At 47.5% G+C, this 26,211-nt stretch overlaps 1 protein-coding gene across 3 annotated transcripts in view; it reads right to left on the minus strand.

The window, feature by feature from the left end:
* The window catches only part of VSIG10 (V-set and immunoglobulin domain containing 10), a 48,170-nt gene that overhangs the window by 5,676 nt on the left and 16,283 nt on the right, over nucleotides 1-26,211 (minus strand). For 2 of the 3 annotated variants that reach the window (XM_003907225.4, XM_031650804.1), the window contains 5 exons: nucleotides 12,938-13,240; nucleotides 10,354-10,614; nucleotides 4,447-4,740; nucleotides 2,391-2,501; nucleotides 2,084-2,099 (listed from right to left, as the gene is read on the minus strand). In XM_003907225.4, coding sequence (XP_003907274.3) covers nucleotides 2,084-2,099; nucleotides 2,391-2,501; nucleotides 4,447-4,740; nucleotides 10,354-10,614; nucleotides 12,938-13,240 — 985 coding nt within the window. The remainder of the gene's footprint in view (nucleotides 1-2,083; nucleotides 2,100-2,390; nucleotides 2,502-4,446; nucleotides 4,741-10,353; nucleotides 10,615-12,937; nucleotides 13,241-26,211) is intronic. The other variant, XM_031650805.1, reaches the window with a different exon arrangement.

Below are 26,211 nucleotides of genomic sequence, written 5' to 3' on the forward strand. Positions count from 1 at the left end.
ACCACATCTGGCTAATTTTTGTATTTTTAGTAGAGACGTGGTTTCAGCATGTTGGCTAGGCTAGTCTCTAATGCCTGGCCTCAAGTGATCCACCCACCTTGGCCTCCCAGAGTGCTGGGATTATAGGGCATGAGCCACTGTGCCCGGCCTGGACTGTGCATTTCTTCTTTTTTCTTTTTTTGAGATAGAGTTTCGTTCTTGTTGCCCAGGCTGAAGTGCAATGGCACAATCTTAGCTCACTGCAACCTCCGCCTCCCAGGTTCAAGTAATTCTCCTGCTTCAACCTCCCAAGTAGCTGGGATTACAGGCATGCGCCACCACACCTGGCTGATTTTTTGTATTTTTAATAGAGATGGGGTTTCTCCATGTTGGTCAGGCTGGTCTGGAACTCCCAACCTCAGGTGATCCACCCACCTCAGCCTCCCAAAGTGCTGGGATTACAGGCATGAGCCACCGCACCCGGCAAAACAAACTTTTTCTTTTTCAGACGGAGTTTCACTCTTGCTGCCCAGGCTAGAGTGCAGTGGCGCGATGTCGGCTCACCACAACCTCCGCCCCCTGGGTTCAAGTGATTTTCCTGCCTCAGCCTCCTGAGTAGCTGGGATTACAGGCATGTGCCACCATGCCCGGCTAATTTTGTATTTTTAGTAGAAACGGGGTTTCTCCATGTTGGTCAGGCTAGTCTCAAATTCCCGACCTCAGGTGATCTGCCCGCCTTGGCTTCCCAAAGTGCTGGGATTACAGGCATGAGCCACTGTACCCAGCCTGGACTATGCATTTCTTAAGGAAGAAAGAATGAAAGTCACAGGTCAGTCACCTGCCCGAGGAGCTGTGTTACATTCTCATTTAATCTTCACAAACTCCTTGGTGAAACAGATCAGGAGACGAAGGCTCAGAGAGGGTCAGGGATTTTCTATCGGTACAGGGCTTGGGAATGGCACAGCTGTCATTTGAACCCAGGTCCAATGGTCTCAATGCCTTTTCCTCCTATACCACACTGATGCCTCCGGTGAGAAACAAGCCCAGGGAATGACAGACTTACTGAGAGAATGGCCCTCCAATACAGGGCAGTAAAGGTAATGTTTTGCTACGAAAGATGGTCCCAGAACAATAACATCCTGTTGTTATGAATAGGTAAAGAACTGTTTTTCCATAGGATCATAGAGAAGAGTACTCTGCTCCCACCCAGAATCTCCTTAGGAAATGTAATATACAAGTTCCATTTGGTTGCTTTGCCCCTACTGGGGTTTCCTTTTGGGAGGGGGTTCTAGGCATGCTCATAGTAGTCTTCCAAAACACTGTAAAACTGGCTGGGTGCAGTGGCTCACGCCTGCAATCCCAGCACTTTGGGAGGCCGAGGCGGGCGGATCACTTGAGGCCAGGAGTTCAAGACTAGCCTGGCCAACATGGTGAAACCCCGTCTCTACTAAAAATACAAAAATTAGCCAGGCGTGGTGGTGCGCACCTGTAATTCCAGCTACTCAGAAGGCTGAGGCAGGAGAATGGCCTCAACCCAGGAGGCAGGGACTGTGGTGAGCCGACATCGCGCCATCGCACTCCAGCCTGAGCAAAAGAGCGAGATTCTGTCTCAAAAAACAAAAAACAAACAAAACAAAACAAAAAACTCTAAGACCATGATTGATTCTTTCTTTTAGCTCTTTTTAGAAAATTAAATAAAACAAATGCATGAATGACTGGCTCAAAATGTACACATTGTCTTTCTGTCTCAATGACAGACCTGCAATGTGTCCAGCCCTGAGGTTTGGCGTCGTAAAAGAACACAGACTTTGGAATTGATTAGACCTGGACCTGAAGGAAGGCACTGCTGCTTTCTTCCAGAATGAGCTTGCAGAAATTACTTCATTGAGCCTCCATCCCCTTATCTGGAAAATGGAGACGTCACCACCACCGTGAGGAGATGATGAAAGGGTTTATAAGAATACCTGATAAAACCCCTACACCAGTGTCTAGTACATTGTAGGTCCTCAGTGGTAGTTGCTATTATTGTTCTTATGAAAGGAAGGGAACAAAACAGAAGTGAAGACAGATGGTGGGAATGGGTTTGAGTCTAGGGAACACTCACCTGAAAGTGTTTCCTACTGAAGAGAGAAAGGAAAAACCATTAATATCCAGTAACATCCACTTCAACCTCACAGGTTCTTATTCAGGCTAACATTTACTAGAGGAACGAATAAGAAAACTGACTCAATGTGACAGGTGACAGGGTGTCCCGGGATGGTACCTAGATGACTTATTACTGTACATCTCGACCCAACGAAGAAGCCCAGAGAACAGAACTTCAGGTGGGCGCATGACAGGGGCCATCCTTCCCCAACCCGCACCTTTTCAAAAGCCTGGAAGAGAAGCTAAGGGACCCAGGGAGCTCTTACCTTTCCAGCAGAACACAGGGCTGTAATACAACAGAAGCCCTGAGATAATGGCCAGTCCCAGCAGAAGGAGACTCACAATGGTTCCCACAATCCCCCCGATATTTACAGGGTCTGTAAAGACAAATCACACCGTTGATTCTTCCATCAGATATGTGTGCAATCAGAACACCACCTTCCTTTCTCTGCGTGGATCCAGTTCTTGTCTTATCTTGATTGCTGACCTTGGGTACGGCTTATGACCTGTCTGTCATGCCAGATAAATATTTTATCACCCAACCTCAGGGAGTTTGTGGGGATGAGATGGAGCAGGGAATGTGAAAAAACAATGGAAAGTTAAAATCTCTCTGTCTACCAAACATTGAGACTATTTATAAGGCCATGGTAAGTAAGAGTGTGAGAGTTATCAATGCCATGATAAACAGAGTGATCAATGGAACAGAGAATCCAGGAACAGGTCCACACGTAAATATACTTGATATATGACAGGGTATTGAGCAAAGGAAGCACTATTTAAGAATTGGTACTAGAGCCTGGGCATGGTGGCTCACGCCTGTAACCCCAGCACTTTGGGAGGCTGAGGAGGGCGGATCACCTGAAGTCAGGAGTTTGAGACCAGCCTGACCAACATGGTAAAACCCCATCTCTACTAAAAATACAAAATTAGCCAAGTGTGGTGGTGCATGCCTGTAATCCCAGCTCCTCGGGAGGCTGAGGCATGAGAATCGCATAAACCCGGTAGGTGGGGGTTGTGGTGAGCCAAGATTGCGCCATTGCACTCCAGCCTGGGCAACAAGAGTGAAATTCCGTCTCAGAAAAAGAAAGAAAGGGGAGGGAAGGTGTGGGAAGGGAAGGGCAAGGAAAGAAAAGAAGGCAGGCAGGAAAGGGAAAAGGGAGATGAAAAGGGGAAAGGCAGAAGGGAAGGGAAGAAAGAAAGAGGCCAGGTGTGGTGGCTCGTGCCTGTAATCTCAACACTTTGGGAGGCTGAGATGGGAGGATCACTTGAGCCCAGGAGTTCAAGGCCAACCTGGTCAACATGGAGAGACCCCATCTCTATAAAAAATAAAATAAAAATAGACATCTATAGTAAAAATTAGAATTCAGGACCGTGGTTACCTTTCAAGAGGGGCCCAGGATGAGACTAGGCCTACAGGGAGGGTTCCCAGGTAAAATTCAGTATGCCCAGTGAAATTTGGATTTCAGATAAACAATGAATAGTTTTTCAGTGTAAGTATGTCCCATGAAATATCTGGAACACACTTATACTAAAAAAAAAAAAAAAATTATTTTTCTAAACTCAAATTTAACCAGGCATCCTGTTTTTAAAGTTCTATTGTTATTTTCTTCTTTTCGAGATGGAGTCTTGCTCTGCCGCCCAAGCTGGAGTGCAGTGGCACAATCTTGGCTCACTGCAGCCTTCACCTCCCAGAGTCCAGTGATTCTGCCTCAGCCTTCTGAGTAACTGGGATTATAGGCACCTGCCACCATGCCCAGTTAATGGTCTCTAACTCCCAACCTTAGGTGATCTGCCTATCTCAGCCTCCCAAGTAATTTTGTTTTTTTACTAGCGATGGGGTTTCACCATATTGGCCAGGCTGGTCTCGAACTCCTGGCCTTAACTGATCCACCCGCCTCGGCCTCCCAAAGTGCTGGGATTACAGGCGTGAGCCACCGCGCCCAGTCCTATTGTTGTTTCCAAATCTGGCCCTGAGACATACCAGTAACCTAATGCATGTTGGTACTATTCTATATCCTAAATGGGATGACAGTTTCTTAGGTGTTCCTTTTGCTGTTATGCTTCACAACTGATACACACTAGATATCTATTCTTTGGTGTGTATAGATAGTATGTAATTTTTGCTACCTATGTAAATATTAGTGAGTTTGGGGTTGGATAATAATGTATTCCAGCCACCTTGTCAAGTCATAAGCGAGCAGATATGCCTTCTCCCAGTTGGCAGTGAGCCACGTGCAGGGAGGCACCAGGCCGTCCCCATGCTGGTGCTGGGTGCTCTGAAGCTCTGAACCCTCCTCCTTCAGGCTCAGTTCCACCACTCACCTTTCACACTCAGCCAGATTTCCACCTCCCTCACCCCTACAGGGCTGTCAGCCCGGCAGACGTAGTAGCCCTCATCCAGGTCCTGGGAGCAGTTGTGGATGGTGAGGGTGGAGTCCTGGCCGTCCTGGGTAATGAGATGGCGGCTGCTGGGCTGGATGACCACCTCAGGCTGGGTAAGGTTCCTCAGCCACAGGATCTTGGCAGGGGGGTAGGCCCCAGACACCTGACAGGTAAGTGTCACATTGCCTCCAACGAAGCAAGTCTTCATGGGCTCAGAGAGAAGGGAGGGACCCCCTGGTGATCAGAAGGTAAAGAAAGACAAATGTTAGAGATTCAAGTCATGAACTGAGATCTGCAAGAAAAATACAGTAGTCTTCTTTTTTTTTTTTGAGATGGAGTTTTTGCTCTGTTGCCCAGGCTGGAGGGCAGTGGCGCGATCTTAGCTCACTGAAACCTCTGCCTCCCTCTCGGGTTCAAGCAATTCTCCTGCCTCAGCCTCCCGAGCTGGGATTACAGGCGTGTGCCACCACACGTGGCTAATTTTTGTATTTTTAGTAGAGACAGGGTTTCACCATGTTGCCCAGGCTGGTCTCAAACTCTCAAGCTCAGGTGATCTGCCCATCTCAGCCTCTCTCCCAAAGTGCTGGGATTATAGGCGTGAGCCACCGCATCCGGCCCCAGTCCCCTTTATCCGTGATTTTACTTTCTGAGGTTTCAGTTACCATGGTCAACTACAGTGCAAAAATATTAAATGAAAAATTCCAGAAATAAACTTTTTTTTTTTTTTTTTTTGGAGATGGAGTCTCACTTTGTCACCCAGGCTGGAGTGCAGTGGCGCAATCTTGGCTCACTGCAATCTCTGCCTCCTGAGTTCAAGAGATCCTCCTGCCTCAGCCTCCCGAGTAGCTGGGATTACAGGCGTGAGCTACCACGCCCGGCTAATTTTTGTATTTTTAGTAGAGACGGGGTTTCACCACATTGGCCAGGCTAATTTCAAACACCTGCCTCAGCCTCCAAAAGTGTTGGGATTACAGGTGTGAGCCATCATGCCCGGCCAATTCATAAACTTTTTATCTTTTTCTTTTCTTGCAGTACTTTTAATATTCACAATTTCCTAAGTTTTAAACTGCACACTGTTCTGAGTTGTGTGATGAAATCTTGCACCATCCTGAATGAGCCTTTCTTCATCACAAGAAGAAGGCTGAGTAGATATTTTGAGAGAAAGATCACATTTGCATAATTTTTATTACCGTATATTGTTATACTTGTCTATTTTTTATTAGTTACTATTGTTAATCTCTTATTGTGCCTAATGTATAAATTAACCTTATCATAAGTATTTATGTATAGGAAAAAGCATAGTACATATAGGGTTCAGTGCTACCTATGGTTTCAGGCATCCACTGGGGATCTTGGAACATATCCCTTATGGATAAGGGAGGAACACTACCTTTCCTTCCTAATGAAGCAACTCCAGAAATTGTTTCTTTTTTCTTTTTTTTTCTGAGACAAGGTCTTGCTCTGTTGCCCAGGCTGGAGTGCAGTGGCATGATCTTGGCTCACTGCAACCTCCGCCTCCCAGATTCAAGCAATTCTCATGCCTCAGCCTCCCAAGTAGCTGGGATTACAGGTGCCCACCACCACGCCCAGCTAATTTTTGTACTTTTAGTAGAAACAGGGTTTCACCATGTTGGTCAGGCTGGTCTCGAACTCCTGACCTCAAATGATCTGTCCACCTTGGCCTCCCAAAGTGCTGGGATTACAGGCATAAGCCACCGCACCTGGCCAACTCCAGAAATTTCTGTACCACACCTGGTGTTACATAATAATAAGCCTAACATTAACTAAGCATTTACTGTGGGCAAGGCACTGTTACACATATTAACCCAATTCACTCTCACAGCAACCCTGTTATTATGCCCATTTTGCAGATAAGGAAACTGAGGCACAGAGAAAGTTAAGTAATTTGCTCAATGCTACAGAACTAAATAGGAAATGCAGCTATGATACAGAGTGATCAACTGTCCCAGTCTGCCCAGGACGTGGAGTTTTCCCAGGATGTGGAGTTTTCCCAGGACGTGGAGTTTTCCCAGGATGTGGAGTTTTCAGTCCTAAAACCAGGAGAGTTCTGGGCAAACCAGGATAAACGGGTTCCTGTATCCACAAGCTTTCCTTCTATGCTATATACTACTACATACAAAAACTGTACTGATCATATAAAAAATGGACACATATCTAACAAGGATTTCAAGGGGACAAGAGGGCAGCTGTATTTGTTTCCAATTGCTGATGTAACAGATTGTGACAAACTTAGTAGCTTGAAGCACATTTATTCTCTTACAGTTCTGGAGGTCAGGAGTCTGGAATGATCTTACATCAAGGTTAACATCAAGGTGTTGGCAGAGCTGGTTCCTTCTGGACGCTCTAGAGCAAGCTTGTGCGACCTGCAGCCTGTGGGCCAAATTCAGCCCAGGATGGCTTTGAATGTGAGGACATGTTTGCTTCTCTGTGGTGGTAGATATCATGAAAATTATGCACGGACCCTTTTTTTTTTTCCGCTCATCACCTGTCGTTAGTGTTAGTGTTTGTGTGAAATGCACTCCCATCATCCAATTACCTCCCACCAGGTCCCTCCGCCAATATTGGGAGTTACAATTCAACATGAGATTTGGGTGGGGACACAAAGCCAAACCATATCATGAGGTTTCGCTGTGTTGCCCAGGCTGGTCTCAAACTCCTAGGCCCAAGCAATCTGCCTGTCCTCAGCCTCCCAAAGTGCTGGGATTATAGGCATGAGCCACCATGCCTGACTGATCCTGGCGCTTCTCATCTCCCTTAACTTTGCCTATCCCCCCACTTTTTTTTGAGACAGAGTTTCACTCTGTCACCCAGGCCTGGAGTGCAGTGGCACAATATTGGCTCACTGCAGCCTCAACCTCCTAGATCGGCCGCCCCAGTAGCTGGGATTATAGGTGCACACCACCATGCCCAGCTACCTTATTTATTTTTTATTTTTTGTAGAAACAAGGTCTGTGTTACCCAGGCTGGTCTCAAATTTGTAGCCTCAAGCTATCCTCCCACCTCTGACTCCCAAAGTGCTGGGATTACAGGCGTGAGCCACCACGCTGGGCCTTCTCTCTTCTTACAAAGAAATACACCAGTCATTGAATTACAGCCTGCTCTAATCCAGTATGACCTTATCTTAACTTGATGCCATCTGCAAAGACTCTTTCCGAATAAAGTCATATCTACAGGTATGAGGGTTTGGACTTGAACATACCTATTTGGGGGACACAACTGAACCCCCAACCTCCATCCAGCTTTATCAGTATTTTACACACAACGCCCCAGTCACACGGGTCTTCTCTCGGGTCCTCAAATGCCAAATTTGTTTCCACCTCAGGGCCTCTGTGTTTGCTATTGCCTCTGCCAGGAACATTCAGACCACGGTCTTCACCTAGCCGGCTCCTTCTCATTCTAAGGATAGATTACCACCTCAAGGAGACCTCCCTGCCACCCTAGGAAAAGTGTCCCTCTTCTTATAAAGATCTCTCTTTTATACATACCATTTTATTATCCTCATAATTATTATCATATCTGGACCTATCTTACTTGTTTTTGTACTTTCTGTCTTCCTTCTACCTCCATGCCACCCAGGATATAAGCTCTGTGAAAGAGGAATGGTTATGGTTTTAAAAATATGTACAGACATTCTCTGACACTCCTCCCTTCAAAAAGTGGTGACTAATTCTCCCCAGTTCTCTTGAATGTGGGCTGGACTCATTTCTAATACACAGAGTGTGCAGAAGGGATCCCATGTAACTCCTGAGGCTAGGTCATAGAAAGGATAGCATCGGCTTGACTCACTCCGTCTTGGATCATTTGCTCTGGGGGAAGCCAGCCGCCATGTTGGCAGGAAATTCAAGGAGCCTTATGGAGAATCCCACATGGAGAAGAAATAGTTGCCAGGGATGGGAGTGAGGACTTCAAAAGTGATTTCAGCCCCCCAACCTTCAAATCTTCCGGCTGACACCCCAGACATATAGAGCCAAGACAAACCATCCCCAATGCCCACTGTCCCCTGTCTGAATTCCTGACCCACAGAAATCGTCAGATAATAAATGGTCATTCTTGTTTTAAGCCACTATGTTTGAGAGTAATTTGTTACATAACTAGATGCTATAGTTTGAATGTTTGTCCCCTCCAAATCTTATGTTTAAATTTGATCCTCAATGTTGGAGGTAAGGCCTAATGGAAGGTATTTGGATAAGTGAATTCTCATTCTATTAGCTTGGTGCAAAAGTAATTACAATTTTTGTCATTATTTCCTTTTATTTTTCTTTTATTTTTTTGAGATGGAGTCTTGCTCTGTCGCCCAGGCTGGGGTGCAGTGGTGTGATCTTGGCTCACTGAAAGCTCTGCCTCCTGGGTTCATGCCATTCTCCTGCCTCAGCCTCCTGAGTAGCTGGGACTACAGGCACCTGCCACCACGCCTAGCTATTTTTTTTTTTTTTTTTTTTGTATTTTTAGTAGAGACAGGGTTTCACTGTGTTGGACAGGATAGTCTCGATCTCCTGACCTCATGATCCGCCCGCTTCGGCCTCCCAAGGTGCTGGGATTACAGGCATGAGCCACCATGCCCGGCCTGTCATTACTTTCAATGGCAAAACCACAGTTACTTTTGCACCAATCTAATATTAGTGCTGGTTGTTTTTTTTTTTTTTTTTTTTTTTTTTGAGATGGCATCTCACTCTGTCACCCAGGCTGGAGTGCAGTGGCACAATCTTGTTCACTGTAACCTCCACTTCCTGGTTTCAAGCAATTCTCCTGCCTCAGCCTCCCGAGTAGCTGGGACTACAGGCACGCACCACCACGCCTGATTAATTTTTGTATTTTTAGTAGAGATGGGGTTTCATGATGTGGCCAGGCTGGTCTCAGACTCCTGACCTCAAGTGATCTATCAGCCTTGGCCTCCCAAAGTGCTAAGATTACAGGTGTGAGCTACTGCGCCCAGCAAGCACTGGTTGTTAAAAAGAGCCTGGCACCTCCCTTCTCTCTTGGTTCCTCTCTCACTATGGATCTCTGCACAAGCTGGCTCCCCTTTTCCTTCTGTCATGAGCAGTAGCGGCCTGATGCTCTCACCAGAAGCCAAGCAGATGCTGGTGCCATGTTTCTTGCACAGCCTATGAAACTATGAGCAAATGAACTAATTTTCGGCAAGGCCCAGTGGCTCACACCTGCAATCCCAGCACTTTAGGAGGCTGAGGCAGGTGGATCACTTGAGGTCAGGAGTTCGAGACTAGCCTGGCCAACATGATGAAACCCCATTTCTACTAAAAATACAAAAATTAGCCAGGCATGGTGGTGCATGCCTTTAGTCCCAGCTACTCAGGTGGCTGAGGCAGGAGAATCACTTGAACCTGGGAGATGGAGGTTGCAGTGAGTCAAGATTGTGCCACCGCACTCCAGTCTGGGCAACAGAGCAAGACTCTGTCTCAAAAAAACAAAAACAAACAAACAAACAAACAATTTTCTTTATAAACTACCCAGCCTCAGGTATTCCTTTACAGCAACAGTAAATGGACAGACACAAAAGATGATGAACCTCATCTGTCTTGTTCACTGCTCCACCCTCAGCACGTAGAAACTGTACCTGGCACATAGCACGTGCCCAATTAGTATTTGTCAAGCGGAAAATAGCTTGGACTAGAACGAAGAAGCTTGAGCAAAGCATCTCTAAAGTTTGAAAGGAATGAAACACAAAGAAAAAGAAAGGAAGAAAGGGAAGGAATTCAGTCCACTCTGACATCCTGGGATTTCTTCCTCAGAAGAACTCTCAAATGCTTCTCCCAGGAGAAAGGAAGGCAGGTGAACTCCCAACCCCAAGACAAAGCAAAACAGACTCACTGATCTGCACCACGCAGCTGGCGCCCGACTCTGGCCCGACTATGTGGCTTGTAACACACTTGAACTTCTTGCCATCCGACAGCTGGGACTCGCTCAGCATTTCCACCCCCAGCTTTGACTTGCCCACGATTACACCTCCTGGCTCTTCTATCCACAGGAAGTCAGGGTCAGGGTATCCCCCATCCCAGCGACAGGTGAGCTGCAGCATGAACGATCCTGATGCCATCTGTGCCCAGCACTGGGGAGCTGATGGAGGGGGGTCTGCAAAACACCAGAGGAGAGCACGGGCTGAATCACAGACTCTAGGATCAGCCACTTGGCTGACTCTAAGGATGGCAGAACCAGGGTCTCAGAGAGACATCAACCCCCATTAGTGTCAGTGTCCAATAGCTCCTAGCACAAATTCATGCCTGACAACACTCAGGTTTCCTCTGCTGGGTGTTAAATCTCTGAGGACCTGGGTCTCATTCGCCTTTGTATTTCTTTCTTTCTTTTTTTTTTTTTGAGACAGAGTTTCACTCTTGTCGCCCAGGCTGGAGTGCAGTGGCACGATCTCGGCTCACTGCAACCTCTGCCTCCCAGGTTCAAGCAATTCTCCTGCCTCAGCCTCCCAGGTAGCTGGGATTACAGGCATGCGCCACTGTGCCCCACTAATATTTGTATTTTTAGTAGAGACAGGGTTTTGCCATGTTGGTCAGGCTGTTCTTGAACTCCTGACTTCAGGTGATCCACCTGCCTCAGCCTTCCAAAGTGTTGGGATTACAGGCGTGAGCCACTGCGCCCAGCCTCGCCTTTGCATTTCTTATTTATTTTTTAATCTATTTTTTTTTTAATACAGACAGGGTTTTGCCATGTTGGCCAGGATGGTCTGAACTCCTGGCTGGCCTCAGATGATCCACCTGCCTCGGCCTCCCGAAGTGCTGAGATTACAGACGTGACTACCACGCCCAGCCCCACTCTGCATTTCTACAGTGGTTTTTGTCCAAGATATTTGTGTATGGGAGTGTTTGGTTGGTGTTTCCACCCCTGAGATAAAGGTTCATGGACCACTTGTTCACAACAGTGCTAGAGGGCCTGGTGCCTGTGACAGTCACACTGGGTCCACAAAAAGAATGTATATAGATGGATAGATGAACACATAAATTGTGGTCCATCCATGCAAGGAATGGACGATTATTCAGCCATTAAAAGGAATGCATTACTGATACATGCCTCAACATAGATGAACCTCAAAAACATGACGACAGGTGAAAGAAGTCAGACACGAAAAGCCCCACATTGCATGATCCATTCATATGAAGTGTCCAGAACAGGCCAACCCACAGGGACAGAATGCAGATTGGGGGTTGTCCAGGTCTGGGGAAAAGAGGGAATGAGGGTGACTGCTTATTGGGTACAGGATTTCCATTTGGGATGACAAAAATGCTTTGCAGGGCCAGCTGTTGTGGCTCACGCCAGTAATCCCAATACTTTAGGAGGCTGAGGTGAGCAGATCACTTGAGCTCAGGAGTTTGAGATTAGCCTGGGCAACATGGGGAGACCCTGTCTCTACCAAAAATACAAAAATTAGTCGGGTATGGTGGCACATGCCTGTGGTCCCAGCTGCTCTGGAGGCTGAGGTGGGAGAACTGAATGGCTTGAATCCAGAAGGTGCAGGCTGCAGTGAGCAGATATCGCGCCACTGCACTCCAGCCTAGGCAACAGAACGAAAAAAGAAAATGTTTTGGAACCTGACACAGGTGATGGTTGCATAAAAGCACTGAATGCCACTGAATTACACATTTTTCTTTTTACTTTTTTTTGAGACAGAGTCTCACCCTGTTGCCCAGGCTGAAGTGCAGTGGCACAATCTCAGCTCACTGCAACCTCTGTGTCCCAAGTTCAAGTGATTCACCTGCCTCAGCCTCCTAAGTAGCTGGGATTACAGGCGTGAGCCATTGCGCCCATTCAATTGTATGTTGTTAAATGGTTAATCCTATGTATTTTCACCTCAATTTAGGGGAAAGAAAAAAAAAGAATGCATTAGTGTCCTTCCATGGCTCCCAAGCACTCTCCTGCACCCCTGCATAGCAGCAAGCTTCTAGAAGGGATGATTCCCTCCCTGAGTGTAGCAGCCCCGGGTGTGTGTATTGGGGGAGCCACAGATATATGTTCAGAAGAACCATGTAGCAGGCATGCCTTTAAGGACAAACAGGAGGCCGGGCACAGTGGCTCACGCCTGTAATCCCAGCACTTTGGGAGGCCAAGGCAGGCAGATCACCTGAGGTTGGGAGTTCGAGACCAGCCTGATCAACATGAAGAAACCCCGTCTCTACTGAAAACACAAAATTAGCCGGGTGTGGTGGGGCATGCCTGTAATCCCAGCTACCTCGGGAGGCTGAGGCAGGAGAATCGTTTGAACCCATGAGGTGGAGATCGCGGTGAGGTGAGATCACACCTTTGCACTCCAGCCTGGGCAACAAGAGCGAAACTCCATCTAAAAAAAAAAAAAAAAAAGACAAATGAGAGAGGCACAAACGTGCAGTTCGTAACTTCATAAAGGGTTAAGGGGAAGAAGTAGGGCAGAGCAGTGCTGCTTACGCACAGTAGACCAGGAGCTCGGTGGTCACCTTTCGATGTCTCCTGCTGAGCAGATTCAAGGCCAAACAGGTGTAGTTCCCTTGGAGGTTTGGCGACATCAGTAACAGCGAGAAAGAGTTGACTGTCAGATTGTGGCCGAAGGACTCACTGCTGGAATTCAGGGCCTGGAACCACCATTCAACCATGGGTGGTGGCCTGGAGCTGCTGTTGCAACTGAAGTCCACCCCGGAGCCCCTGGCTGCGTAGAGGGTGCCGTTGGGGAGTGTGCCGGTGGCTGCGATGTGGACCTCAATCTGATAGGGGCCGCCTGGGAATGACAGAGGGAATAGGATGGCATTAATTATGTAAGAGTTCATTTGATTGTCACTGGGCGCGGTGGCTCACGCCTGTAATCCCAGCACTCTGGGAGGCCGAGGCAGGCGGATCACAAGGTCTGGAGTTCGAGACAAGGCTGACCAACATGGTGAAACCCCGTCTCTACTAAAACATTAAAACAAAATTAGCTGGGCATGGTGGCGCACACCTGTAATCCCAGCTACTCAGGAGGCAGAGGCAGCAGAATCGCTTGAAACCAAGAGGCAGAGGTTGCAGTGAGCCGAGATCGTGCCATTGCACTCCAGCCTGGGCGGGCGACAGAGGCAGATTCCGTCTCAAAAAAGAAGAGTTCATTCGATTGCCTTACCAACTCTAATATATAAACGAACAGGAAACAGCCAATGAAGAGTATGGTATCTAATACTATGTGACAAATGCTATGCCAAGTGCCCTGATACATTATTTCATTTAATCCTGGGTGACTATGTAAGATTTTATTAGGGGCATAAATCTTTACAGAACAGCAAAAGTATATATTGCTCCTTAAAAAAAAAAAAAAAAAAAAAACTGTAAGGGCTAGACACAGTAGCTTATGCCTATAATCCTAGCACTTTGGGAGGCTGAGGTAGGAGGATCACTTGAGGCCCGGACTTCCAGACCAACCTGGGAAACATAGTAAGACCCCATTTCTATAAAAAAATAAAAATTAGGGCTGGCATGGTGGCTCATGCCTGAATTCCTAGCACTTTAGGAGGCCGAGGGAGGTGGACCACTTGAGGTCAGGAGTTCAACACCAGCCTGGTCAACATGACAAAACCCTGTCTCTACTAAAAATACAAAAACCATCTGGGCGTGGTCGCGCATGCCTGTAATCCCAGCTACTAGGGAGGCTGAGGCAGGAGAATCACTTGAACCTGGAAGGCGGATGTTGCAGTGAGCCGAGATTGCGCCACTGCACTCTAGCCTAAGCAACAGAGAAAGACTCCGTCTCAAAAAAAAAAAAAAAAAAAAACCCAACACTGCAAGGGCTAGGTACAGTAACTCATGCCTGTAATCCTAGCATTCTGGGAGGCTGAGGTAGGAGGATCACTTGAGGCCAGGAGTTCCAGACCAACCTAGGAAACATAGCTAGACCCAATCTCCACAAAAAATTTAAAAATTAATGCCGGCACGGTGGCTCATTCCTGAATTCCCAGCACTTTCGGAGGCCGAGGCAGGCAAATCACTTGAGGTCAGGAGTTCAAGACCAGCCTGGTCAACATGACTAAACCGTGTCTCTACAAAAAATACCAAAATTAGTTGGGCGTGGTGGCACACACCTGTAATCCCAGCTGCTTGGGAGGCTGAGGCAGAATTGCTTGAACTTGGGAGACAGAGGTTGCAGTGAGCCAAGATCGCATAACTACACTCCAGCCTGGGCAAGAGAGTGAGACTTCGTCTCAAAATAATAAATAAATAAATAAATAAATAACCAGGTGTGGTATCACGTGCCTATAGTCCCAGCTACTCAGGAGGCCGAGGTGGGAATCTGGCTTTGGCCTGGAAGGTTGAGGTTGCAGTGAGCCATGATCTTGCCCCTGCACTCCAGCCTGGGTGACAGAGTGAGACCTTGTCTCAAAACAAAACAAAACGCTACAGAATGGAAAGTGTATCTGTGCAGCGAAGAATTAACACAGCAGTCCTGGGACTCTGGCTTTCCTAGAAAGACTTGCTTGCAAGGCTGGCCATTTGCTGCTATCCGGGAACTTGGATTTCAGGAGAATTCCCATCATTCCTAGAACTGAGAAGAGTGGCTTGCTGTGCCTAAACTATGCAAACAATCTGGTTTAAACTGGGCCTAGTATGGTGGCTCATGCCTGGAATCCCAGCACTTTGGGAGGCCAGGTGGGTGGATCACCTGAGGTCAGGAGTTCGAGACCAACCTGGCCAACATAGTGAAACCCTGTTTCTACTAAAAATGCAAAAAATTAGCCAGGCATGGTAGTGGACACCTGTAATCCCAGCTACTCAGGAGGCTGAGGCAGGAGAATCGCTTGAACCCAGGAGGTGGAGGGTGCAGTGAGCCGAGATCGTACCATTGCACTCCAGCCTGGGCAACAAAAGCAAAACTCTGTCTCAAAAAAAAAAAAAAAAAAAGTGGTTTAAACTGAACACCTGTTTTCCTTCTAGGAGTCAGGAATTCAGTAACTGCAAGGCAGAAGGTGCCCACATGATGAATCCCCAACAAAAAACCTTGAGCACTGAGTCTCCAATGAGTTTCCCTAGTAGACATTCGATGTGCGTAGCCACAACTCATTTCTGGAAGATTTCAGTGTATCCCATGTGACTCCGCTAGGAGAAAACTTGGAAACTTGCGCCTGATTACCCTGGGTTTATTCCCATGCGCCTCTTCCCTTTGCAGGTTTTGTTTTGTATCCTTTTGCTGAAATAAATCATCCTACGTGCTGAGTCCTGTGAGTCCTCTTAGCAGATCGTCAAACCTTGGGGACCCGCAGGACAGTATCACACTGAAAAGCAAGAAACGGGGCCGGAGGCCGGGCTCGGTGTCTCACGCCTGTAATCCCAGCACTTTGGGAGGCTGAGACGGACAGATCACAAGGTCAGGAGATCAAGACCATCCTGGCTAACATGGTAAAACCCCGTCTCTACTAAAAATACAAAAAAATTAGCTGAGTGTGGTGGTGGGCGCCTGTAGTCCCAGCTACTCGGGAGGCTGAGGAAGGAGAATGGCATGAACCCGGGAGGCAGAGCTTGCAGTGAGCCAAGATCCGGCCACTGCACTCCAGCCTGGGCGACAGAGCGAGACTCCGTCTCAAAAAAAGAAACGGGGCCGGATGCAGTGTCTCACGCCTGTAATCCCAGCACTGTGGGAGGTCGAGGTGGGTGGATCACCTTAGGTCATGAGTTTGAGACCAGCCTGTCAAACACGGTGAAACCTCATCTCTACTACAAATACAAAAACTAGCCGGGTGTGGTGGCACGTGCCTGTAATCCCAGCTACTCGGGAGACTGAGGCAGGAGAATTGCTTGAACCCAGGAGGGGGAGACTGCAGTGACCTGAGATCACGCCACTGCACTCCAGCCTGGACGACAGAGTGAGACTGTCTCAAAAAAAAAAAAAGCGGCCGGGCGCGGTGGCTCAAGCCTGTAATCCCAGCACTTTGGGAGGCCGAGATGGGCGGATCACGAGGTCAGGAGATCGAGACCATCCTGGCTAACACGGTGAAACCCCGTCTCTACTAAGAAATACAAAAAAATAGCCGGGCGAGGTGGCGGGCGCCTGTAGTCCCAGCTACTCGGGAGGCTGAGGCCGGAGAATGGCGTGAACCCGGGAGGCGGAGCTTGCAGTGAGCTGAGATCCGGCCACTGCACTCCAGCCTGGGCTACAGAGCGAGACTCCGTCTCAAAAAAAAAAAAAAAAAAAAAAGCAAGCAATGAACTAGTCTGACTTTGGCCAAATTACCCTCCTCAGCCTCCATGTCCTCATCTATAAAATGGGGTGATGACAGTTCCCACTTCCTGGTGTTGCGGTGACAACTACACGAGTGGGTGCAGTGAGGCACTGGGAACAGTGCGGGCATGTTAGAAACACCTGATGAATTGTTAGGCCTCATCTCAGTTCTTTTCACGTTTCCTTTTTTTTTTTTTTTTTTAATGAGACAGAGTTTCACTCTTGCTGTCCAGGCTGGAGTGCGGTGGGGCTATCTCAGATCACCGCAACCTCCGCCTCCCGGGTTCAAGCCATTCTCCTGCCTCAGCCCCCCAGGAAGAGTAACTGGGACTCCAGGCGCCCGCCACCACACCTGGCTAATTTTTGTATTTTCAGTAGAGACAGAGTTTTACCATGTTGGCCAGGCTGGTCTCGAACTCTTGACCTCAAATGATCTGCCCATCTCAGCCTCCCAAAGTGATGGGATTATGGGCATGAGCCACCGTGCCCAGTCTTCTCTTCACATTTCTGAACTTCCTTCTTGTCCCCTGAAATGCCTTCCACTGTTGGTACCCAGGACCTCTAAGATTCTGCATCCCCTTGAAGAATATATCTCCTCCCAAAATATATATAATTATTACTTGTCAATTCAAACGTTTCTATTTCAGTTTTTGTTACTTTTTAAAATTACGTATTTATGTATTTGAGATAGGGTCTCCCTCTATCACCCAGGCCGGAGTGCAGTGACACAATCACAGCTCACTGTGGCCTCAAACTCTCAGGCTTAAGCAATCCTCCCATCTTAGCCTCTCGAGTAGGTGGGACTAGAAGCACGCAACAGCACACCAGCTAATTTTTAAATTTTTTATAGAGATAGGATCTCGCTATGTTGCCCTGGCTGGTCTCAAATCCCTGGGATCAAGCAATTCTCTCACCTCAGCCTCCCAAAGTGGTGGGATTACAGATGTGAGCCACTGCACCTGGACCAATTAAACATTTTTTAAAAGACTGTACCTAACAGCTGTTCATCCTTAAGTAATTCAGTGTCCTACCTCTCCCAGAGACTTCCTCTTTAAAAAAAATAAAAGTAGGCCAGGCATGCTGGCTCACACCTGTAATCCCAGCAACTTGGGAGGCCAAGGCAGGTGGATCACTTGGGGTCAGGAGTACGAGACCAGCCTGAGCAACACGGCGAAAACCCATCTCTACCAAAAATACAAAAATTAGCTGGGCCTGGTGGCGGGCGCTTGTAATCCCAGCTACTCGGCAGGCTGAGGCAGGAGGTTTCCTTGAACCTGAGAGGCCGATGTTGTAATGAGCTGATATTGCACCACTGGACTCCAGCCTGGGCCATGGAGCGAGACCCTGTCTCAAAAACTAAACTAAAAAAAAATTAAAATTAAAATAAATCCAGGAAGCACAATGTTTAATCAAAAGAATAAATCTATGGCTGCAGATTTTTGAACAGAAATAGGCCAGCAACAAAAATTATTTGCAGCCGGGCGCAGTGGCTCACACGTGTAATCCCAGCACTTTGGGAGGCTGAGGCGCACAAATCACGTGAGGTTGGGAGTTCTCAAGACCAGACTGACCAACATGGTGAAACCCCGTCTCTACTAAAAATACAAAATCAGCCCGGCGTGGTGGTGCATGCCTGAAATCCCAGCTACTCGGGAGGCTGAGGCAGAAGAATTGCTTGAAACCAGGAGGCAGAGGTTGTGGTGAGCCGAGATTGTGCCATTGCACTCTAGCCTGAGCAACAAAAGCGAAACTCGGTCTCAAAAAAAAAAAAAAAATTATTGGCTGGGCGTGGTGGCTCACACATGTAATCCCATCACTTTGGGAGGCCAAGGTGGGCGGACCACAAGGTCAAGAGTTCGAGACCAGCCTGGCCAACACAGTGAAACCCCATCTCTACTAAAAACACAAAAATTAGCCAGGCACAGTGGCATGCACCTGTAGTCCCAGTTGCTCGGGAGACTGAGAAGGAGAATTGCTTTAACCCGGGAGGCGGAGGTTGTGGCGAGCCGAGATCATGCCACTGCACTCCATCCTGGGCAACAGAGTAAGAGTCCGTCTCAAAAAAAAAAAAAAAAATTATTTTGTGGGAGGAAACAGCTTTCGCAGATAGACCTCCTCTGCCTATGTCCAAACCCATTGTATAACTATAGAAATCATGGGTTTTAAAGGACAATGTTCTCATGAAGTTGCAGCTGGCTCCTAACAGTTTCAGGGATCTGTTGGAATCACGTTGCCTCCAGGGGAAAACTCAGATCAAGGTTTGGGAGGTGCTCAAATGTCCCATTCGCCATTGCTGGCTAGTTGGTTAGGTATGCGGATCAGCAGATCTCCGGGCACACCAACAGTTGGCACGCCAATCAAGCACTGGGCACGTCCAGGGTACTGGCAGCCAATGCCAGGTACTGTCTCAGCTCAGACAAGTCTGTGTCTTTCACACTGCGGCCCCAGAGGGGTCCCAGTCACCCGGCATGGACAGTGTGGACCCCCAGACACCAGCTGGAAGAGATTTTTGCAAGCACAGTTCTCGGCAAGACATGGAGCTAGTGTACGGGGACTGAATGAGAAGGAAACAGGGAGAAGAATTCAAAATTTAAAAAGAAAAACCGGCTGGGCGCGGTGGCTCAAGCCTGTAATCCCAGCACTTTGGGAGGCCGAGACGGGCGGATCACGAGGTCAGGAGATCGAGACCATCCTGGCTAACAGGGTGAAACCCCGTCTCTATTAAGAAATACAAAAAAAAAACTAGCCGGGCGAGGTGGCGGGCGCCTGTAGTCCCAGCTACTCGGGAGGCTGAGGCCGGAGAATGGCGTGAACCCGGGAGGTGGAGCTTGCAGTGAGCTGAGATCCGGCCACTGCACTCCAGCCTGGGCGACAGAGCGAGACTCCGTCTCAAAAAAAAAAAAAGAAAAACCAGCAAATGAGAAAGCCTAAAGGGGACTCCCGAATTGTTCAGTGTTCAAAATTAATAGCTCATCTCTAAACCCCTGGGGTTTGAGGCTTTTGTGTTTTTTTTGAAACGGAGTCTCGCTTTGTCGCCCAGGCTGGAGTGCGATGGTGCAGTCTTGGCTCTTTGCAACCTCCCCCTCCCAGGTTCAAGTGATTCTCACACCTCAGCCTCCACTGTCCTTCCTACAAAATGAAAGAGTGCTAATGACTTATATCACTGGGTTATTGAAGGATCCAATAAGGTAATATAAGCAGGGCACTTAGCCTGGTCAATATTCAGCAAGTGTTATCTGATATTGTTATCAGCATATACTTGTAGATTGATTCTAGCACAGGGGTCGGCAAATGCTAGCCCACCATCTGTTTTGTATAACCCAAGAGCTAAGGATGGATTTTAATGATGAGCACTTTTGATCAATCTGACGAGAGAACACTACCTGTGAATCCCAATTAAGTGAAATACTATCCTCCCCGAAAAGGAATTCCATTCTTCTCATTAACAGATCTGTACTGCAAAAAAGTTATCAATTACTATTTTATGTATAGAAATATATATAAATTACATATTTTATATAAAATATTATATTAGTTATATGTAAATATATATTTATATACTTCATATTATATTATTTTATTGATATAAAATATATTTAAATATTATATTATTTATATGTAATATATATTTTTTATAATATATAAAGACTATATATTTAGTATATAGTTTGTAATATATAAAGACTATATATTTAGTCTAAAATACAAAAATTAGCTGGGCGTGGTGGCACATGCCTGTAATCCCAGCTACTCAGGAGGCTGAAGCAAGAGAATCACTTGAATCCAGTGAGCTGAGATCGCGCCACTGCACTCCAGCCTGGGCAAGAGAGTGAGACTCCATCTCAAACAAACAAACAAACAAACAAAGACAGATAAGCTTGGCAAGACCAAATTTTGGGCAAGACCCAAAATAAATAATATATATTTTATTGAGGTCAGGAGTTCAAGACTAGCCTGGCCAACATGGTGAAACCCCATCTCTACTAAAAATTCAAAAATTTGCTGGATATGGTGGCACATGCCCGTAGTCCTAGTTACTCCAGAGGCTGAGGCAGGAGAATCACTTGAACCTGGGAGGCAGAGGTTGCAGTGAGCCAAGATCATGCCACTGTACTCTAGCCTGGGCGACAGCAGTAGACTCCATCTCAAAAACTAAATAAACAAAATAAAAAATCAAATAATTAATTAAAAAGAAAATTTATTTTTAATTTTTTAATTTTTTATTTTTTGAGATAAGGTCTCATTCTGTCACCCAGGCTGGAGAGCAGTGACCTGATCACGGCTCACTGCAGCCTCAGCCTCCCAAGGCTCAGGTGATCCTCCTGCCTCAGGCCCCGCCAGCAGCTGGGACTACAGGCATATTCCACCACACCCAGCTAATTTTTGTATTTTTAGTAAAGACGGGATTTTGCCACGTTGCCCAGGCTGGTCTTGAACTCCTGGGTTCAAACGATCCACTCACCTTGGCCTCCCAAAGTGCTGGGATTACAAGTATGCGCCATCACACCCAGCCAAAAAATTTTTTTAAAGTTTTGCTGGCCAGGCACGGTGGCTCACGCCTGTAATCCTAGCATTTTGGGAAGCTGAGGCAGAAGATCACATGAGTCCAGGAGTTCGAGACCAGCCTGGGCAACATGGCAAAACCCCATCTCATAAAACACCAAAGAATTAGCCGGGTGTGGTGGTGCAGGCAGGTAGTCCCAGCTATTTGGGAGGCTGAAGTGGGAGGATCACTTCAGCCCAGGAGGTGGAGGTTGCAGTAAGCTGTGATTGCGCCAGTACACTCCAGCCTGGGTGACACAATGAGAGCCTCCCTATCTCAAGAAAAAAAAGGAAAGGAAAAGCTTTGCCGAATGCTGTTCTAGAACAATCTACGGCTGCTGCCTTCCTGTTCTCTGCTGTCCTCTTTGACATCAGAATTCACTTCTTTTCTTACCCACCACAAATATAGGTTGGCCAGTCAAGAGCTGCAAGGTTCATTTACATCTCAGTATCTTGAGTTCCTTGCTAACAGGAAAAGTTACCTTATCTTCAGCCATTTACTCTTCAGACCAGCAATCTTATTTGAAAATGACTTCAGGCCGGGCGCAGTGGCTCAAGCCTGTAATCCCAGCACTTTGGGAGGCCGAGACGGGCGGATCACAAGGTCAGGAGATCAAGACCATCCTGGCTAACGCAGTGAAACCCCGTCTCTACTAAAAAATACAAAAAACTAGCCGGGCGAGGTGGCGGGCACCTGTAGTCCCAGCTACTCCGGAGGCTGAGGCAGGAGAATGTCGTAAACCCGGGAGGCGGAGCTTGCAGTGAGCTGAGATCCGGCCACTGCACCCCAGCCTGGGCGACAGAGCAAGACTCCGTCTCAAAAAAAAAAAAAAAAGAAAATGACTTCATAATGCACCCCACAGTCTGTGCTAATCAGTTAATGTGTACTTCTCCAATAGGATGAGGTCTGTGGGAAAACTTAAAGACTGTGATATCACCTTTACAGGCAAAATCAACAACCCACTGCCTCTTGATCTCCCTAGTGACTGCCACTCAGAGCCCATCCCAGAGATCTGCAGGCTCCTGTAAGCACCAATCTCTGCCACAGATAAGCTTGGCAGGCCAGGCACGGTGGCTCACGCCTGGAATCCCAGAGCTGTGGGAGGCTGAGGTGGGTGGATCACTTGAGGTCAGGAGTTTGAGACCAGCCTGGCCAACATGGTGAAACCCTATCTCTACTAAAAATACAAAAATTAGCTGAGCGTGGTGGCATGTGCCTGTAATCCCAGCTACTCAGGAGGCTGAAGCAAGAGAATCACTTGAATCCAGGGAGCTGAGATCGCGCCACTGCACTCCAGCCTGGGCAACAGAGTGAGACTCCCTCTCGAACAAACAAACAAAAAAAAACAGATAAGCTTGGCAAGACCCAAATTAATCAATCCTTGGGCAACAATCACCCCACCTTCTGAGCAGGCACACACAAGTTTTCTTCGGTGTACCCAACATTCCCCTTCCCTAGGAGTCTACACTGTGAGAAGACATAGTGACACCACCACCAACACACAAAAGCACTGCTGGTGGGTCCATATCAGACAGGCCCATCAGCCAGGAAACATGCATCTTTCCTGAGATTCCCTTTCTTGGAAGTTTGGAGTGAAGGCCACATCACTGGCTAAAGAGGAGCTCCCCATCCCCCAAACCCAACTGAATCCTAAGCCTCTTGGAGGTCGACACAGACCAGCTTCCTCATTGCTCACATGCTAGCTGGTTCCATTGTTCCCTAAACACTTGCTTGGCCTAAGAAAAACAGACACAGGGAGAGCCTGGCACTGTGTACCATGAAATCTAACTGGGGTCTTTCATGGGCTGATCTATCTCTTGATATCTCAGCTCCTCAAATGCATACATAAGAGACAATATCTTTTTTAAAAAAAGAAAAACACAAAGTTGGCTGGGCACGATGGCTCACGCCTATAATCCCAATACTTTGGGAGGCCGAAGCAGGCGGATCACGTGAGGTCAGGAAAGTCTGAGACCAGCCTCCGGCCAACATGGTGTTCCCTGTCTTTACTTAAAATACAAATACCAGCTGGGCGATGGTAATATGTGTATAATACCACTAAAGCATTTGGGAGGCGCAGGCAAGAGAATCGCTGAACCCGGAGGCTTAGAGGTTGTGAGTGAGCTGAGATTGCGCCATTGCACTTCAGTCTGGGCAACAAGAGCGAAACTTCATCTCAAAAAAAAAAAAAAAAAAAGCACAAAGTCAGCCGGGCATGGTGGCTCACACCCTGTAATCCCAGCACTTTGGAAGGTCGAGGCAGGCGGATCACTTGAGGTCAGGAGTTCAAGACCACCCCGGGCAATACGGCAAAACAAAACCCTGTTTCTACTAAAAACACAAAGATTATTCAGGCATGGTAGTGGGCGCCTGTAATCTCAGCTACTTGGGAGGCTGAGGCAGGAGAATAGCTTGAACTCAGGAGGCAGAGGTTGCCGTGAGCTGAGATCATGCCAGTGTGGGTAACCAAGTGAAACCATGTCTCAAAAAAAAGTGTACCAAGATATGGGAAGGGCAATGACACCTTCCCTATCTGACCAGCCTGTCTGCAGGTAAACACATGGCTGTTCCAATATCATACCCACTCCAATCTGGAGGTAGCAGGGATGGGTCAATTGATGAAATAAACAGCTGTGTAGCCGGGTGAGGTGGCGCATGCCTGTAAGCTCAGCACTGTGGGAGGCTGACACAGGAGGATCGCTTGAACCCTGTAGTTCAGGATCAGCCTGAGCAACATAATGAGGCCCTGTCTCTGCAAAAATATTTGTTTAATTAATTAATTTATTTACTTGTGTATTTTTTTGAGATGGAGTCTCACTCTGTCGCCCAGGCTGGAGTGCAGTGGCGAAAACTCAGCTCACTGCAAACTCTGCTTCCTGGGTTCAAGTGATTCTCCCACCTCAGCCTCCAGAGTAGCTGGGATTACAGGTGTGTGTCACCACACCCAGATAATTTTTTTGTATTTTTAACAGAGATGGGGTTTCACTATGTTGGCCAAGGCAGTCTCAAACTTCTGACCTCAGGCGATCTGCCCACCTTGGTCTCCCAAAGCACTGGGATTACAGGCATGAGCCACCACTCCCAGCCTAAATTTAAAAATTGAAAAAAAAAAAAAAAAAGAGAGAAAGAAAAGAAAAGAATAGAAAAGAAAGAAAGACGGCCTTGGCAGCCCTTAACTGCTCTGGACCAAGGGATTTCTGTACATTTAGAAGCAGAGTTCCAATCCCGATGGCAAGACCCTTCAACCTCACCTTTCAATTAACAGGGAGCAGTGCACACTCTTGTTGTGGGATGAGTGATGAATGGACACCACAGGTACCCATTCCAGGCAGGTTGAATTGCCCTGGGCCTAAAGAAAACCTGACCTCCTACAAGACAGAGACACCAAATGCCCACGGATGGACAAGCAGAGGACCAGCGGGTAAGGAGGGAGAAATCTGGCAACCCCCTACTGCCATTTCCATGTTTCTACAGCATCTCTGTCCAGTCACACATCCCAGGCCACTTGCAGATAACAAACTGTCATACCTTGTTCCCCTTAGATTCCAACGCCATATTAGAATGTTTCCAAATCATTCTCCTTAAGAGAAGGAGGGGGCTGGGCGAGGTGGTTCACATCTGTAAGCCCAGCACTTTGGGAGGCCAAGGAGGGAGGACTGCTTGAGCCCAGGAGTTCAAAAACAGCCTGGGCAATATAGTGAGACCTTGTCTCTACAAAAAACTAAAAAGTTAGCCGAGTGTGGTGGCATACACCATTAGTCCCAGCTACTCGGGAAGGTGAGATAAGAGAATCACTTGAGCCTAGGATTTCAAGGCTGCTGTGAGCCGAAATCACACCACTGCACTCTAGCTTGGGTGACAGAGTGAGATCCTGTCTCAAAAAAAAAAAAAAAAAAAGAGAGAGAGAAGGAGGTAATGTGACCCAGCTAGCAACCACATCAGTGAAAAGATCTGGGCACACAGAGTCCCCAACCCACAGCAAGACCTGTTCGAAAGACCCAGATGAGGCCGGGTGCGGCGGCTCATGTCTATAATCCCAGCAATTTGGGAGGCCAAGGCGGGCAGATCACGAGGTCAGGAGTTTGAGACCAGCCTGGCCAACATGGTGAAACCTCATCTCTACTAAAGATACAAAAAATTAGCCGGGCGTGGTGGCGCATGCCTATAATCTCAGCTACCCGGGAGGCTGAGGCAGGAGAATCACTTGAACCCGGGAGGCGGAGGCTGCAGTGAGCTGAGATTACACCATTGCACTCCAGCCTGGGCGACAGGGTGAAACTCTGTCTCAAAAACAAAAAGAAAAAGGACCCAGATAGAAACTGGTTGATTGTTGAGAACTTGAGATGGACTGCCCCATGGGAGTCCCCTCACTGGCTTAACCACTGGATCCAGTTCAAGTGTGCTGAGGGCTACATGAGTTTGTCTCATTAGTGCATACCACAAATCTGTAACTCGTTCCACCGTTACCCTCGATTTCACAGACAATAAAACTAACATTGGAGTTCAAGGGAGTTTCCCAAGGTCACACAGACGACAACTAGTAGAACGTGGATTTGAACCTAGGTATCTGGACCACTCCACAATACCACTGCCATCCCAGAAAGACAGGCTGAATCAAACCTAATCTATTTTCCCAAATCTACGCAAAAATGAGGACCAACTCCAATCAGAGATGTCATGCCCTTCCCGCTGGCCACTGTCGGGGGAGCAACACAGGGTTCCCTGAGGCAGAGAAGGGTCTGGTGTTTTGTCCAGGGACCTCCTAAGGTGAGAACCAGGAGACCAAGCCCAGAGGGCTCTGGTGTGTTTGAACCGAAAGGGATCTGTGTCTGGTTTTCACAAACAAGCTGTACATTAGTCAAGGACTCCATGTATTTCCAAGTGAAGAGATTTCCACGCTATGAATCACAGCACAGTAACGAAGACACGCACAGGACTTGCCTGGAGGGAGCGCAAAGTGCCACAGGAA

This window comes from Papio anubis, chromosome 9 (genome assembly GCF_008728515.1).
Source record: "Papio anubis isolate 15944 chromosome 9, Panubis1.0, whole genome shotgun sequence".
Lineage (NCBI taxonomy): Eukaryota > Metazoa > Chordata > Mammalia > Primates > Cercopithecidae > Papio > Papio anubis.